Here is an 18,132-nt window from a genome sequence, read left to right as displayed (position 1 = left end):
TACTCGTGTGCATAATTTGCATCTGATTTAGTAATTTTTCTCAAATAGCCAGTTCTGTTCCTTTTAGTCTGGTGGTTGTCTCTTACTGTGTTAATTTTTGGGTTTTGTGGTTTTTTTTCCATGCAAGATTTCCAATATAAGGTGTATTACTGGATGAACTATTCTGCATTGACAGATACAAATAAATCCAGTAGGTGAAATTAGTGCTGGTTAATGTCTGGAGTTGAGTAGAGTTTGCCTAAGTATTTTTGGAGCTGTTCTGGGATTTAGCAAATTGACTGTTTCGTGTTTTCCCTTTTGTGTCTTGCTTTTGCTTTGAATGCATGCTTCTTTTCATTTCTGTGGGACAATGACTTGAGGAATTTTGCGAATGATTGAGTGGCCAAATAAATACATATGGGTTTTGCACTGGAACAGATATTTCTTTGTGTGTAATATATGCTTGGCATTAATATAAAAATTGTTGATAGAACTGAAATAAAAAATCAGCCTTTCCCCCCTTCCTTGTAGTTCCTCAATTAGGTTACTTAAAGTGAGAAGAATGGTTATACTATTTTAACATGGAGCTTTTCTCATTACACTCACCATGTATGATTGTGGTCCTCAGAAATATGCCATCAGTTCCTTTAAAATTCCTTTTCATGTGAATATTTAGTTACTGAAAATAATAGCTTCAGCTTCTAGTTGCTGGCTGCTACATGGAGTGGATGATGAAATGAGAAGAGCATTGGAAATATGGTGTTGTCCTGAGAGGTATGGACAGACACTTGGTTCCAGTCTAAGAGGCTGGAAACTTGAAACCATTTTCAAAACTGTAAGTTGAACACCTGCCAAAATACTGTTTGATCTTGAAGATAGTATAATTTAATCTGAAAAAAAAATTACCTGTAACAAAATAGTATAATAGTAAGATCAAGCTCTTTTCTTATCACTGTTTAAAGATTCAGGGTCACATTCCTGCTATATCCTTTCTCAGTCTCTCTGGTTTGGCTCAGTTATACCCTCAGTTTATCTGGGCTTCAGCTCCTCTCCAGGCATATTTCTTTCAGGGTTTTGTGTGAGTGTGTTCCTTTTGCTAACATGCATTGAAAACAGTTTCGTTCTGAGAAACTATTTACACTTGAGAACTTTTTCTCCATAAAATCTTATTTCTGATATGACTTGTTTCAGCATCTGATATGACACTTTTTTCATAGAAACAAACCAGTAAGCTGTAAATTTCTCTAAGTTCAGAAGAATATTAGCTCAGAGTCTTCTGAACTAATTTAGAACCAGAAGGAAGCTTATGAATATTTGGAAGTAAAATTACGTCAATAAAAACAAACCTCTTCCTATTTTTTTATAAACTGATTTATTTCTGATTTGTGTTTTTACCATCTGGAGCATATTTTGAACCCTGTATTGCTCTGCTTGTTATAGCTAGAATGAATAATTGACTAAACATGTAATACCATTTTGATGAACAATACTCTTAGCACTTGGGAAAAAAAAGGCATTTATTGCAAGTGAAAGAAAATGCTGAGGTGGCTTTAATCCTCTAAGTATGTATGGGGTTTGCACAGCTGTTCTGGGAAAGAGGGAAGCAGCTCCCTGGAAAATCTATTAGTCTAATATTGAAAACAGCTATGTCCTCTGTGAGAGGCTCTGGTGAGGAGCTTCTTTAGGCTTCAGACCCTGGAATGGGATCCACTTTAATCAGAGATCGAGCTGGCTGCTGAGGACAGTTTACTCCTCTGCTGTGTTGGTATTGTGCTCTCCCTCTGATACCATTAGCAGATCCAGACCATGTTTGCTGCCTGTTTTGGAGATGCTCTGATCTGGAGAATAATATAGACCTGAAGGTGCAGTGACAAGCCTGTATGGACAGTTTTATTGTGTCTGCTTGCTTATTAATTCTAACTGCTAATAGATGCTGAATATTAGGAGTTTGGAGGATGTGGATACAATTTAATTAAAAAAAAAAACAAAACACCCACATTTGGAAAATGAAATCTAGTGTCTTCAAGGTGGGTTTTTGTTGTTTGATTTTTTTTTTTTGTTGGGGTTTTTTGGTTCATTTTTTGCATACTTACTTCTCTCATACTTAGTCATTTATCTCACTTCCTTTTCAGTAAAGTTATTAAAAGCTTCTTCCAAGTTTATTTAGGTTTTATTGAAATATCACTACTTAGGAATATTTTCTTTGTTTTTATTCTAACTTGAACTGTGTCACATTTAACTTCTTATTTGTACTGAGTTTTAAATTCCCATATGGTTTGACTAAATTAATCATAGTGCTCAGCTTTTTTTTTGCAGACACTTGAAAAAGAGATATTGATGCTAATTATTTTTTTTCTTCTCAGAAGAATGCAAAATAATTTGAATTAACATTCAAATGTTAAATAATACAAAATATTCAATAATACAAAACCAATTTTAATTAACAATTCAAATTAACAGTTTTATTGTATTTATGAAATATTGGGAAAATACAGTCATGTGGATTTTTGGTAGTAAGCTGAATCATGTTTTCCTGATGTAGCAATCTACAATAAAATGTGAGGGAAAAAAGTGTGTGTGTGGGAGAAGTCTAAAATTCTTCTTTTGTGCAGTTGTTATTATAGCTGCTTCTCCATATTTATCCTTTGCTCTGAGTCAGATATTAGATTCTGTGCAGAAAACAGAACCCTGGAAGTATAACTTAAAAGGTAAGATAGAAGAAATTTAATAGAAATGAGTGTCAGGATAGTAAAATTTCCACTGCCTGAAGTACAATTTGTGCATGAGGAGCAGTGTTCAGTTTACTCATATCTGACCAGTTTTTTCTTGTTTTGCTCTTGTTATTTCTGGAAGCTTTTCATAAAGAAATTTCACAGGAAACTATTTTTACTATCTGTTAATGGCACACAGAGAAACTTTGTTGTTTTGGGTTTTTAAACTGTAGTCACTAACTTCCTAGAGATACAGTGTGAAACTCTGTACAAGTTGTGTGCTACCTGCCATGATCAATCAAACCAAATGTTATGATATTATTTGACAGAGGTTACAGACTTGGCTCAGGTGAAATGTGCTTTCAAAGAGAAAAATGTTCTGGGGTGAGTGGCTCTTTATATATTTAAACCTAATGTATTCATTTGGTAATTTTCAGTGAAAGAAAGGAGCCACTGGAAAGTATTGCACAATTCTTGGACAGGACTTTCAATCACAATAATTACCCAGTCGTATCTTGGAAGTGTTTCCTTGGACTGCTTTTGTCTTAACAGGGGAGGATGATCAGGTTTCAAATAACAAACCATAACTAAAAAAAACCCCAATTTATAGAATAACCAAAGTAATTTTTCCTTTCAATTCCCTCTTTCCCATAAATCCATTTTTAAACAGATTTATGGTTGTTTTGACCAGACATGAAACAAGTAATGCCACCCAAGTAGAAAGTTTTATAGACATCATCATCAGGTTCTTCCTTCAGCATTGCTGCCACAGCCACGTATCATGATATGAGATTGATTTCAGTGGAAAGCAAAGTATGTGTTCTTTGTACACCATCAATTTATTTTACCACTTACAAATTTAATGCTGCATCAAAAATACTAAATGCAAAAGTACTTCTGTCCTAAATTTTCACATCACACACACCATACTAACAATATCTAATTACTGTCTTTCTGTTACTAGAGCATCACATTCCTTCTTAAAAAGAACAATGGTTTCAGGGTGGAGGAGCTGCTTTGAGCAGAGAGAGGTTGGGGCTGAGGCGAGAAAGCACTGCAGATTTTAGTATAATGTGTGGTGTTCAAAGAAATTTTACTCCATCATAAAGATTAGCAGGCTGTGTAATTCAATTTAGAGCTGGCTGGCAATGTCCTGTCTATTGCAAAGCCTCTTCTTTTATTTATTTATTTTTTTAAATCACCACTGGGGTTTTTTTATGTTGTATGCAACTACAGAATCTATTAGGCAGCAGGCATGATCCTGGGTTTTGTGCTTCTCACCTCCCTTCCTCTTTTCAGTTCTGCATGCCAGGAAATATGTGTGATTACCTTAAGCTAAGCTGCAAAGTGATGTCTTGGTGAAATGCTGCCCTGCCCTTTTCCTTCCCCCCCCCCCCATGCATGACATTATTCTTAATTCTTTTTTTTTTTTTTTTTTTTTGTGGCCAAACAGGCAGTGAGAGTGAAGATCTGCTATAAATGTTGGATTGGGGGGCTTAAATCAAGCTTAAATTCAAATGTTAGCACTTAGACTGTTGTGGACATTACTATGCTGTAGAAAAAAGGAAGATGCAGCAATTTCTGTTAATGCAAGACTGGCAGACCTTTATCTTGCAGTAATTGCTTATACTAGGGGGTTAATAAATGTTCCAAGAATTACTGACTTCTTTATTTGTTAAAAATAGATTGTTGCCTCTTGCTGGCTCTAAGCAGCCTGTGTGTCTTGTTAATTAACCCTCTTGTTGCAGTGGGCTGGAGCAGAGTATTTGAGCTCAGATGAATTCTGTATGATGTTTATTGGCACAAAAGGGCTGTGAAAGGAAGACCTGTGACACTCTACCTCTCCCATCCACCCCTGTCTCACCTGTTAGAAGAGCTTGAAATCTTTACTGGCTGCATTTAGGGACTATCCTGATTTCAGAGGATGAGTGTTGTGTTCACAGGCACACTGGTACCACTGGTCAGGAGGAAAAGGAGAAGAGAACCCCTTGTACTAGAGCTAAAGGAATTGGTATTTTCTTTGTTATCCTGTGCATGACAGTGTGAGGAGCAGAGCAAGCACTGTTGGATGATTTCAAGCATCTTCTGTTAAACTCAGGTTGGCGCAAGGCTGGGAGGGCTCCCCTCTGCTGCCATGACCTGTGGTGCTAGGCTGGTCTTGTTTGGATCACATGTGGGCTGGCTTGTGGTGGATCTTCCACAGAGCTGGGAGCTGAATTTATCAGGATCTGAGATCACTTCAAGGCTCAGACCACTTCTCTGAGCTGTTCTGGTTTCTCTTTTCTCAAATGGCACCACAGCCTTGAGGTGAGTTACCAAACCCTCGCATACTATTAGTGGTACATTTAGTAGAGAGAGAACAAAGCAGCACAACAGAGAAACAAAATATGTAAGGAGACAAAAAGATACAAAGCCAACACAGAAGAGAACACAATAACATCAAATTAGGGGAGAGACAGTGAAAGAAGAGAGAGTCGAATGAGAGCACAAGGATCTAAAGTGTAGTGGAGATTTATCTGCTTTTTGAGAGCTTCATTTGTTACCAAGTTGACAAAATTAAGAAAAAGAACTCAGGAACACTCAGTACCTTGAATTTTCTGTAACTGTTGTTAAGTGAACCTTGAAGACCTCAGAGTTATGTAAATCTTTTCTACAAGAATCTTTAATATCACAGGCTGGCTTGGGGTGTCAGAGTGTAATAGATCATTTTCTCCTCAATGTTTCCATTAATTTTTTTTAAATTTGACCAGTGACAGAAACAGAGTTTTAGTTTAAAACAGAGCTGTAAATGACAGAAGTTGCCCACATTCCCTTCCTTTCACCTGAGCTGCCTTCCTCCATGCTTATACTTTTAAGGCTTCCACTCCCTAAGCAGCATTTGGCATTTGTTATTGAGGGATGAGCAGAAAGGCTTCAAGGCAACCATGAGGCTTCCTGCGGTTTTGTGCTGATGTCTCCTGAGCATTCTGGGGAAGGAGCGCGTTCCTTCTGCTCTCCTGGCTCTGCTGCCGGCTTCAGTGGTCGCTGGGAATAAAATAATACAGCTGTAGTGATCCCAAGAGTAAAGATCCCCTCATAAAACCCCATGCAAAGTAATTCCCAGACTAGCACTGTAGGAGAAGCCATTCGCCATTTGCTGTCTCCTGGTTGTAAATTATAATCCTGTGCCATTAGCTGGAGTGTGAAAGGCAAGGAGGGATTGCCTGAGCAAGGATGGCTGAGGGGCTGCTCTGGAGACAGGGGGAAGAGCCACTGCTCTGGTGACTGACAGCTCTGGCTATCTGTGTTAAAATGTGTTGTGGCATTTGGGCAGGTTGCTGGAGAGGATGTGTGTACAGTTAGAGTGGAAGCAATACAACCATTCATAAAGAAATGCTTCCGTGAAGCCAGCTGTAAAAACAACGATGCTTGCCTTTGAGGTGAAAGGGCAAAACCTTAGCAGAGAGGGAGTATAAATAAGAAATAAAGTGTTACCTTTGTGTAAGTGATTGAAATAGCTGTTCCCTTAGTGCTTTGTCTTAATGACCAGTCCTGATTAACTATGGTTGTCACTTTATTCTGCAAAACTTCATTTCTGCGTATCAAGCCTTTTGACAGCAGTTTTTTAATTCCTTTTTAAAATTATTTTTCTTTTTTTAAAGTCTGGAACTATGGCTAAAATGAGTAAGTCAAAAGAGATCCTATTCTGCAGAAAGCACAGCAGATGAAAAATTTCAAGTGCTGGGTGCCCCAACAGTAAATGATAATGTTTAATTACAGAGAAGTATTTATTCATGTACGAGAATTATTGGTGCCCTTCTGTACACAAAAGGAAAGTACAGATGCTGCATCACACAGGTTTTGTAGCATCTTGTAAAAGTGTGAGTCAAATGCACAGATAGAAGTACCATAAATCTCACATATCCATTTAAGTTGATTTCAAAATATTTCACTACCATAGTAGATTAAGGGCTTATTATTATCCTTCTAAAGGAACAGAGATGATGGCAACACAGGGCCTGTGTACTTGTAGTAGCAAGAGTAGGAAAGCTAAGAGTTTGACCTGAATTCTGTTACAAATAAAGTGCACAACTGTCATGTGGAATGGAGTTTAAAAACAAACCTGCATAAGAGGAATTCAGTTCTTGTAATAATATGATACAGCTGGAGGGATTTGGTTGTCTCCTTTAGTAGCTAAGAAACCTCTCTGTGGGCAGGGTTATTAAAAGGAACTTCCTTAGAAGACTCAGGAGTTGCCTGGTATCCAAGTTCATCTTGGAAGACTGTAATGGAACCTTTAGGTTTATTTAGAATAATAAATTTAAACATAGGATTCTATGATGGAAGTTTTGCTGCTCATGATAAAAGTCTCTGACGATAAGGCAAAAAAATTTGAGGCAGAATCTAAGTCTTCCTGTATTAATAATTCTTGTTTCCTTCAGTAAGTAGTGAGGAACTGATATCCAGACTTGTTTCTCTTTTCAGTAAAGATTTTACTGTGGAAAATCTTGTCCTTAACATTTGTTGGCCTTTTACACTTTGAAAATATACATGTACATGAAAATACCAAGACATTGTCTGTGATAATTATGATTAGCTTAACTACTTTCTGTATAATTGTTTCTTGAGATGACCTCCTTTTTCATGGCTTTTATTCATTTATTTTAGGAAAAAAAAAGACCTAATTGGAATTGTAAATTACAGAGACAGAGGATATGTTATGGGAAATAGGTCCAGTCAGACATTGACTGTTGTTTTTTATATTTTTAAGATTCATGGAGAAAAATAATTTAAATTGATACAATACCTGTGTGCAGAAGATAATATCAACAACCAATATATTATTTCAAAATCTGTTGAGTTTCGTTATAGAGGATTAAGTTATATAGTGTGGGGACTCCAAAAAGAAAATAGAATTGTGTATTGATACCTTTAGAAATATTATTTGAGGGCAATAAAATGTTCCCTGAAATTCCCTCCTGAGTGGAGAAAATGGAGTTTGTTTGCAGTAATTGCATTTTCTAGCATTTGCTTTCGCACTTTCCAATATGAGTTAAGCCAATTGGAACCTGTGATTTCGTTTTGCTTATTGGCAAAAGTACCATGTAAATTGATCTGTGATGCATTTATAGAGAATGCTTTGAAAATTTTGAAATAGGGATGGCTTTTCTTATTAGATTTATGTAGTATTAGGGTTCGTTTCTATATTTTAGCCTAATGTAATAGTAACAAAAATGTTCCTTTCCAAGTTAGTCTTAATCAAGTTCAAGGAGAATGTTTCTACTTAGCCCCACTGGCACTGTGAAGGCAGAGTTTGTGTTCCCATTGTCAGCCTTGGTGTTCAGAATTCAAGATCTGGGCCATTTGGAAGCACACTGAGCTCAAATCTACCTGAAACTTGTCAGCCCTGATATATTAAGATCTTGATCAGAAAAGAAAATGTAAAATTCTATTAGACAAAACACATTATATTTCTCTGTATTTGCAGTATATATGCACCTTAAACTACAGGTGGCTAGATGCACATCTCACAATAAGTGTAAATCATAGAATCATAGGTTGGAAACGAATCATTCAAGTTGCAAAAGACCCTTGAGATCATCACATCCAACCATTAATACTGCTCTACCAAGTTCACCACTTAGCCATATTGCTAAGTGCCACATCTAAATGACCTTTAAACACATCCAGGGATGTGACTCAACCACCTCCCTGGACAGCCTGTTCCAATGCTTGACCACTCATTCAGTGAATTTTTTTTTTTCCTACCCTGGACAGCCTGTTCCATTGCTTGACCACTCTTTCAGTGAAATTTTTTTTTCCTGCAGTCTAGCTTAAACCTCCCCTGGTGCAGCTTGAGGCCATTTCCTCTTGTTCTATCCCTAATTATCTGTGAGAAGAGACCAGCACCTACCTCTCTATTGTCCTTTCCAGTAGCTGTAGAGGGCAATAAGGTCTCCCCTTAGCCTCTTCGTCCTTAAACTAAACAGTTCATTTCCTCAGCTGCTCTTCATAAGACTCATTTTCTAGGTCCTTCACCAGCTTAGTTACTCTTCTTCTGAACACCCTTCAGCTTAGCCAGACAAAAGATGTTACTGCCTGAAAACCTCATCTATTTTCCTAAGTGAATGCTATTTCACTTAAAGAACCTCTTTGAAATTGTGCACATGTAGCACCAGTGCAGTTGTTGTAGTCCTTTATGTGTTACTTTGCTATGGGAAAGAGTAGTGGGAACTGCCATTTCTGCAAGAAGCAGTTTTAAAAATGAAAGGGAAAAAATAAGGCTATTGCCATTCCCAGGGAAGGTGGTGTTTTCAGAATTTGCTGAATTCTGAGAGAAATGTCATAGCTGCCAGCTTTTTGTTTTGTTTTGATTTAGGTGATTTTTTTTTTTAATATTTTGTCTTTTTCTCCTTTTGAAAGCCCCATTACGTAATTGCAAGCCTGAAAAGAAAGCCTTTCCAGCCTAGCAAGCAGTCTGTGGTACTGCTTCTGTTTCAGGTTTCATAATTTTAAAGTCAATTTGGGGGACTTTTTACACTTCAAGTTGGCAGTGCTGTGAGCTGCAAAATCTGGAGGCTTTTTTATTTTTGAGGTTAGACTAAACAAAACCTTCAGATCCTGCCTGTTTCAAAACAAATAAATGTCATGTATTAATTGATAACATTTCAGTGAAACTTACACTGTTTAAAAAAAAAGTTTGAATAACAGTAACCCAGTGAAATTCCAAACAGCTTTGGGATCAAAACATAACACACGTTGTCAGAATAATGCTAAGGAAGCTGTGGAACGTTGAAGAGAAACAAAAGATTGTTGCTTATGTTGTGCTACGTATTTTTGTTTAACAGAGAGGAGAAGGATATTAATCACAAACAGTTACATTAGAATAATGTTATGGTTGAGACATAAATGCATAAAAGCAAGGAATTGTGACCAGAGCAGAGTGTGGTTAAATCAGACCCACATTTTATCTAGGTTCTGCAGTGTATATGGCTCTGTGGCAGGGCTTATACTACACTTGGCAGTGTTACAGCCCAGTGTTGTGCAAAATTCACTGTATTTACCTATGGAGAAAGAGCAAGTGGAAGCACTTGGCATTAGGTACTGCTGATTCTGCAGTATCAGACTGCTCCTAAGTGCCTGCCTAGGTTAAGTAGTGCCTGCACCAGCAGTGGCTTGGAGAGGACCATGTTTGCTGCAGTACTGTGGCACTCTGTAGCTGAGTTCTAGGTGCCGAGGCAAGATTCACTCAGTACTTCCTTGCTTTCATGGGTTTATGACTCAACCTTGGCATTATTGTAACGTAGTCTTTTGTGTTTAATGTTTCTTAGACTTGGTTTTCCATTGCCAGCATGGAAGAAATCCTAATGCATGAGTTTCAGAGGAGAAGGTAGCAGTCTGAACCTGCTGTGTGGCTCGATCGCAAGTGTGAGTATTAACGCTAGAGCTGTCAGGCCTTGTGAAAATTAATGAAGCCTGACGGTTACAGAGTGAAAGGTCAGAGGCAGAGCTTGCACTCACCTAACATTTCTGTTTTGTTGTGTCTAACAGCGTTTTCAACAAAGGGGAGCTTTAATGTACAAGCTTCAGATTTATCACAGGAATTCAAGGGTCTCAGCCTTTGCATCTCCCTGTGCTGTGGTCTAATGTTTTCTTTGCATAAAGGCAAAACAGTTAAACTTGTATTCATCTACTCCTCTCACTGTTTTACCCTTGTGTGTTTTGCCTTTATTCCTCCTTCTCTAAAATTTTGTTTTGGAGGGGAGATAAATAAAGGGGGCCACCTGAACCAATGATTGTTTGAAAAGCTGGTGGAATCCTTTTTCATCAAGCAGATTTTGAGAGATCCTGTACTTCAGTTCATTGTATTTCTTTAGAGGCATGTTCTGATTTTGTGCATGTTCTGTCTTTCATTTGCTTGGTTTTTTTTTTTGCTTTTAGTTTTATTCTGTAGATTTCTATGGTCACAGAGAGGTAAAATGCATGGAAATCAATGGGTTATATTTTCAGCCAGTACAAGTTTAGCTATTCCATGGAGGACTTTCTGTCAAAGCTGTTCGGTTGAAACAGCCAGGATGTTTACATAGACAGCTGGACAGTCTTATCCTGGAAAAATTGTGTGATTTTTCCTACCCAGTTTTGGATCTTAATACCTTCAGTTGGTTGTTGGTGAGAGAAGTCCAAGCTAGTGTGTGAAAGCTTGAGTCTAACTGTAGTTAGGCAGTCTAGCTCATTTGCTGCTGCTGAAGGAGAAATCTGAGCCTTCGAGATACTATCGTTTAAAAAGCTGAAAGGGGCTGTGAGTGTTGTGATTGTACTGTAAATGCTAGGAAGGGAGTAACCATGGCCCTGACATATAGTGAGCTTGCCCTGAGAAACCTCTGTGAGGAGTGACAGAGCTGCTGACCAGCACCAGGTTCTGCTGGTTGCCATGACTTGCTGCTTAGGCCACACAACTGATAGTAACCTGGGCAGCTGTGGGGACTTGGCAGTTCATAGGAATGATGCAAAATCTGCTCCTGCAGTGTTTACCTTGGGACATTTATGTGGTTGGTTATGGGTGAATGCTCTATGACCAGTTTTGCTCTTTTGAAGAATATATGATAAACCATAAAGACTATTCTCTTGCACAGGTGTCTCACCTGTACAGATTGTCTCTCATTTAGAAGGGACTGCGATTTGTACTTCAAAGTTTCTCAGCACATTTCTCAACATATGACCAAAGGGTCTATGAGGCAAGGAAATGGGCATGAAAATGCTTTACATTTCATGGAAGTGTTGTGTGGTTTGAACAGTTAATGCATATGTTTGCATATTCAGAGCTTCACATCAAAAGCATTTGTGTAGCATTTGTGTGTAAATACAGGTTTCTACCACCATGCAGACAGCTAGTATCACATTATTTCTCATTCCCTTACTTCCCTGTGGATTTTGTAGGTAACAGTAGTCAAAAAATAATGTGATTTTCTATTTTTATAGGGGCTCAGCAGTTAACATTCATTGCCAGACTCCTTTTCATGTCTGGCAGCTCTGCAGAACTTGGGTTGTACTTGTATAAAGCATGCCATTAAAATGGGAATGGTTGTTCAACAGATTAAGGACTCCTGGGATCAAGTACTTTAGGTGAACTTAAAAAAAAACACCAAAACACCTACTTATATAGGTTGCAAAAAAACCAACAGCCCCCCCACTAGCTTCCCCCTTCATCCTCTGTAATAGGTATATTAAAAGTCAGCCTGTTTTTCAGCTAAGACTTAAAAGTGATGTAAGTGGTTGCAAGCAGGCAAAAGGAGGCCTGCCTTGCCAGCCTGTACAGAGCCTCATTCCTTTTGTGCTCCATCAGTTTGCAGCTGGATCCATTTCCTGATCTGCTGTGCTCTGTGGCCACCAAACCTTTGTGTTAGCGGAGGTGTGGTGCCACAGCAGTGAGGATGAATGCTTGAGGGACAAAGGCATGTAGGACTGTACTTGTTAAATGAGAAATCACAGAAGTTGTCTGAGGCTCCCATATTCTTCTATTTGCTACAAAAAGCTAAGCTTTTGCAAGTTCACCATTAACTATCTTTGCCTTTATCTAAGACTGATACTGACCTTTTGTCTTTCAGAAGAGAACAACTTGTCCAATTGCAATATTTTTGTACTCAATGTTTACATTGTACCCTTGATGCTCTACTGTTGAAGGCAGATTTAAAAAACATCTTGGCCAAAATGATACAAATATATATTGAAGACACAGGTGTACCCCCTGTGTTTATATACAAAGATACAAGATTTCAAACACTTCAGTATAAGTAACTCTGCTTCACAGACCTGGTGCCCTACTCATTTTTGGTAGTTGTAAGTTTAGCCTTTTGCTCTCAGTTGTTAAGCATTTAAGTATTTTCAATTTAAACTCAGTTTTTACCCTGAGAGTTGATAATTGGTGTTTCTGAAGTGCTCATTCCAGCAAACTGGTCAAACTTTTCCTAGTTTGGAAAGTGATTCTTCAGCCTCTTTTCTAGATTCACAGTATAAATTAGAATGAAAGGTATGACTGATGCATGATGGAAAAGTTAATAGTTAGGAAATTGGAGTAATCAAGACCAAATGTGGGTAACAAATTCAGTGAGGGAAAACGAGGAAATGCCTTTCAACCTGTGTGTTGTGCTACAGTGTCTCTCTCTGGGTACAGACAGCTGGGACGTAGATAGGCAGAGATTAACCTGGTCAAGAGGAAACTAAAATACCATGGAGTAGGAGATTTTTTTGTGTGATTGTTTGTGCTTCCATATTAAACACAGAAGGTCAGCAGGTTATAGACAAAGGGCAGGACTGCCAAAAGAAAACTTGCCAAAATACTTCATAAATTGTATCAGAGAGAATGTGTGTTGCCACAGGGCTTTTCAGGAAGGGAAAACCTGAATGCAATGAGTAAATAGCTAATCTGATTGCAGGGAATTTATTACTGTGATTAGTGCTTTATAGTCCTTTCTCAGGGAAGAGGAAAAAAAACGGAGACCTCCTCTTGCTGCTCCCTTTTGCTTAGGCCTGACTTTTGGTGTGTTTGCATTTTGCTGAGTGGTGTGGCTCAGCAAAATGCAGCTCCCAAGTGGTGTGGCTTATCTTTAGCTCCCAAGCCAGCTCCAGAAAAGAAAAGTAAAATGTGACTTCTTGTAAAGTTGGAGAACTCAGTGAGGAGCTAGGTCAGGCCTTGGTGTCCATCCTATAGTAAATTACATATGAATCTGGAGAGAAGCACATCTTGTCTTATTGCTGGATCGGGAACCTGGATCTGCAGCCAGCAGTGGTTACTCTCTGACTTACAGGCTATGGGGTGTGCAGTACTGTAGAGCTAGAGTATATTGGTAGCTGTTTACAGACTTTGGTCCCAGTGGGGTTTCTCCTCTGGGGCGTCTTTTACCTTATTCTTGAGTCTTGGTGTTGGTCCTTAAGTTTCATGGGGCTGTTTTCTGAACTCTCCAGCAGCACCAGGGAGAGGATGCTTGCTCCCAGGGCTCCTCAGTGCCTTCCTGGATCTCAAGAGTCTCTATAGTCACTATGGTCTTAATAAAATCAATATCTGTCTTGACAGCAATTGCCACTGTTTGTTTTTTTCCTAGTGATTTCAAGTGCTTATAGAACATGTATAATGTTTAAATAATCACTGATGCCACAATTGGTTTGTCTTGTTGTTTCTGGCGTGTCTTCAAAATAAGCCCTCCTTTTCAAAATGTCAGGATAAAAACCCATTGACTTCCAGCAAAAATATTCCAGACTTAATTGTACATAATATCAGCAAAATGCACTGATTTTCAAGTCTACCAAACTCAGTGGAAGAAAGTGTAAAGTTTGGGCATTTGCCCAGTAAGATGAGAACTTTTCTCATTTAAAACTGGCAGATGTTGATAACTTGGCAGAAACCTGAATTTAACTTCTCCATCCTACTCTGAAAATTTTATCACATCTAGCTTGTTTGGGGGGGATTGATAGTTATGACAGGTGTATCAAATTTCATGCTGGTGGTATCTTTTATGTTTCCTGAGAGAGAAGATAATAGCAATTTTTACTTTGTGCCCAGGAGTCACAGAGTGCAGGAATTGTAGGTACCTGCCACATGGAGTTTTTAAATAAAAAAGAATTGCAGAGCAGTATGTAGAGGTGGGGAGGGGAAGGGAAGAGGGAAAAAAATGAGGCAAAACTCTAGAGGAACATTTACTGCATCTCCCCAAGCTTTTAATCTAATGCAGAACTGCAGAGAGTTATGAATCTGTATGATCTTTATTTTGTTCAGGTGTGAGGTGTCTATGAAGAGGCTACTTGTTTTTTTTCAAAGGTTTTGTAACTTTTTGGTTTTCTATCCAGAACTGACTAGTCTTACAAAGGTTATGTTTATATACATTTCTTGTGTAATTTCTGTTACTGTGCTGTAAATACTGAACAGCAGAGGGTTTTGACTGGTTCTCCACAAGGCATATTTAGGGGAGAGTTAATCTTGTGTTAAAATACTTACAGCTCTACTTTGAAAGTTTTTTTTTTTTATTTTTTTAAAGAAACCCACAAACCCAAACAGTTTTGAAAGTTGAAAGACAGATTTTAAGCTAGCAAAGCCACATCTATTTAGGAGAAATTTATTCACAAGAAATACACAGCATCCTGATTCTATGTTCCTTGGGAGTACCAGGACTGGAAGATGGACCCATAGGTTTCCACATACAGTTTGCTGCCTTTGTGAAGAAAAAACAACCCCCAAACAAAACCCAACCAACTGAAAAAAACTCATAAAACCAAAACATGTTAAACCTAACCTTTTCTAAATTATTATTAGGAATAAATACCAAAATAAATGATTTAGTGTAAGAATAAGAAATCAGGCTTTTGGTGAAGGTAGTAGAAGTTAGCTTATATGCAAACCTAGATGTGGGTTTTAGCAAGCCACAGTGGGACAGGTTGGTTTGTTTTTTTTTTTTTTTAGAAGAACCTAACTTCTGTGAAGACATGACAGTATGGGGCCATATTTTCAAGGGAGCTCAGTACCCAGTATGTTTATTTGGAAGATATGACACTCATTCCTGGTACCAAGTGCTTCAAAATCTGTCTCTGAACTCAAAAAATCTGGCCCTTGGTGGGCCTGATCCATGCCTCCTTCCAAACAATGGGAAAAGCTGCCCTGAGTTGGGATGATGAAGCTTGTATTCTTTATCCCTGACTTTCACAGCAAATGAATTAACCACATTTCATTTCTCCTACCTTTTGTCTTATGTGCCTGAGTTTCATGGTTTCTTCTACATGTGTGCTTCTTACAGAAATGAGATACTGCCATAAACTGAATAAGTCTCTTGCAAGTGAATTGAAGCTTTGGAGAACAGGCTAGGTCTGCAATAAATGCCACTAGCACAAATTAGGGAGGTTGGACTGCATGACCTTTGGAGGTCTCTTCCAACCCAAACCATTTTATGATTCCGTAACAGATAAATTAAAATAACATCATAATTGAAAAAAAAAAAAAAACAATGGCACCGTGAGGCTAATTCTGTACTCTGTGCCTGGTGCCCTCACCACATACTCATGAGACATGCTGTGGTCTCTGGTCTTACCACCCAAGGTATCTCATTGAGAGTCACCCCAGTAGACTGGGACTCAGGACTGCTGACTGACCCAGTCTCATGAATTAAGTGGTAGGACCGAGTGTCACATCTCTGGCTAATCCAAATCAGTTTGGCATTAGTTGAAAGGAGCAGTGATGGTTTCTGCCACTTTTGGAGCTGGTTCGATGCCCACCAGCTTGTTTTGTTTAACTCTGCAGCACACACTTTCTATTATGACGTTGCTTTGTGTGGCATTACTTTACAGTTTGACATAGTTTCATTCAGCAGAAGAGAAGCAGCATTGATAACTTCTGCTCGACATGGAGACGCACACACAGCTTGGGTATTTCATTCTGTCACTGCTAGCTGTCTACTTATTGTGCCGGCAATGCCGGCGTGGGAGGAAAATGTGCTAATTAAGTCCTCTTTTTTTGTTATTTCAGGAAACCTACCATATGAATATAAAATAGTGATTGCTGGGAATCATGAACTGACATTTGATAAGGAATTCATGGCAGACCTTGTTAAACAAGATTACTACCGCTTTCCCTCTGTGTCCAAATTGAAACCAGAGGACTTTGACAATGTTCAGTCACTCCTGACAAATAGTATTTACTTACAAGATTCAGAGGTAACAGTTAAAGGATTCCGAATATACGGTGCCCCGTGGTAAGTCTCAATTTAAACTTTCTTTGCTGTTTATTACTTGAACCACAGCAGGAATCATTCCTGTTGGAAATGCATGAAGCTGCTTTGTTGCGTTGCCCTTCAGAGCAGTGTCAAGCGTAGTTGTGAAACACCACATTTTTTTTTGTGGGTGAAGAGCCTGTATTTAGCCACGTGTGTGAAGTAAGACGAAAGGAGTCGTAATTATTTCTGTTCTGCCTGCTGAATGACTTCAAAAAATTGTGGACTCAGTATCCACTCTGTATTATGGATTTACTGCAGTGTCATCTTAGTATGTAATAGAGAAGCTGCATTATGTTGTATGCTGTTTGAGTATTTATGTCTGTGGTGCTGAGTATGATAGCATTTAACATCCACATAGTACTAGGTACAGGGCAGCAGGTGCTTTAAGCATTATTTCTAATCAGTTCTAGGAGTTGTTTTCATTTGCATGTAAAGTTGTGATAACGAAATTTCAAGTCAGTTTTGATCTCATTCCACCCCTGTGCCAAGTATAAGCAAGAAAAATTGCTGTCCAGTTTTGTACTAAGGAAACTCTGCCTTGTTCTCTGTGTGGAGTCTTGGGTATCACTTCTTTTAATTATCAAGCTTACAACAGCCACAGTCTTTTCAGGCTCTATCAGAAGCTTGAACTTCAGTGATAATCATTATGCTACTTAGTGTTCTCAATTGTCAACTGAAGTATTTAAATGCTAATTTATGCACACAAGAAGGGTTTGTTACAAATGTATAGCATGTGAAGTTTACTTTAAAGGTGAAAGAAGAAGAGGAAAGGGGAATGGCAGGGGCTGAACAAAAGAATGGGGCAAACCTATACAGATACTAGAAATTTTCCCCCTCATCTTGCCTCTATTGACTGTTCACTTGGCCCACAGGCCTTGGTGATTCATACCCCACCACAAATATTGGTTGCTTCTCCCAGGGCTTTGTTTTGGTCAAAATGTGTATGCTGGTGCTGGCTAGAAGTCTGTGATCTAGCTCTGTATCTCACCTTCTTGACTGAAGCTACTAATTTTTAAATTTAAGTTATAGCCTTCAGCTAGTAGTTTAAATCAGCTAAAAAAAATACTGAATGACCTCTAAATCTTGCAGTATCAGCTAACTGGGAAAGATGATCTTGGGTTAGGAATCATCCCTTAAAGTAAAAGCGTATAACACACAGAAGACAGGATGCATAAGGCTTTGGGTAAGAGAGAGGTGGATCTAAGATTTGCTGCTAAGATTAAGATTGTGTTCAGTTTCTTCCATGTGTATGTCTCAGACTCTGAGGGATTGTATTCTGCAGGCATCCAATGATTACAAAGTGTAGGCTTCTTTTCAGAATTATTTGGGGCAGATTTTCCTGAACTCTGCTTACTACAGAAGTGCTGGAGAGAGCATACAATCCAAATCTAGGGAAGAGAGAGCTTGGTATTTTGAAATTAAGAACTGTGTGACATTTATATGTACTGGCAAAATATAATGATCTTTTTTCCCCCCTCTTTGGTTCCTGAATCCATAATGGCAATCTGTTATTCCTTTGTCTCCAGCAGACTCCAGCAACTGCAATTAGAAGTTCTTTCATTTTGGAGTTACACACATAGATACAGAATGTTTGATCTGAAATACTAAGGGTGCCACATCAAGGAACTGAGTTGTTTTAACTGCAACAAATGAACAGCACATGTATTCTGACCTAGTCATGGAAGACTGTTCCTCCTTATAATCAATCC

General features: G+C 38.5%; 1 protein-coding gene across 1 annotated transcript in view; it reads left to right on the top strand.

The window, feature by feature from the left end:
- MPPED2 (metallophosphoesterase domain containing 2) overlaps nt 1-18,132 on the top strand; it is a 92,505-nt gene that overhangs the window by 28,471 nt on the left and 45,902 nt on the right. The window contains exon 3 of the mRNA XM_054390552.1: nt 16,177-16,402. Coding sequence (XP_054246527.1) covers nt 16,177-16,402 — 226 coding nt within the window. The remainder of the gene's footprint in view (nt 1-16,176; nt 16,403-18,132) is intronic.

Source organism: Indicator indicator, chromosome 21 (assembly GCF_027791375.1).
Source record: "Indicator indicator isolate 239-I01 chromosome 21, UM_Iind_1.1, whole genome shotgun sequence".
Taxonomy (NCBI): Eukaryota; Metazoa; Chordata; class Aves; order Piciformes; family Indicatoridae; genus Indicator; species Indicator indicator.
This window is presented reverse-complemented; position numbering and strand designations above follow the sequence as displayed.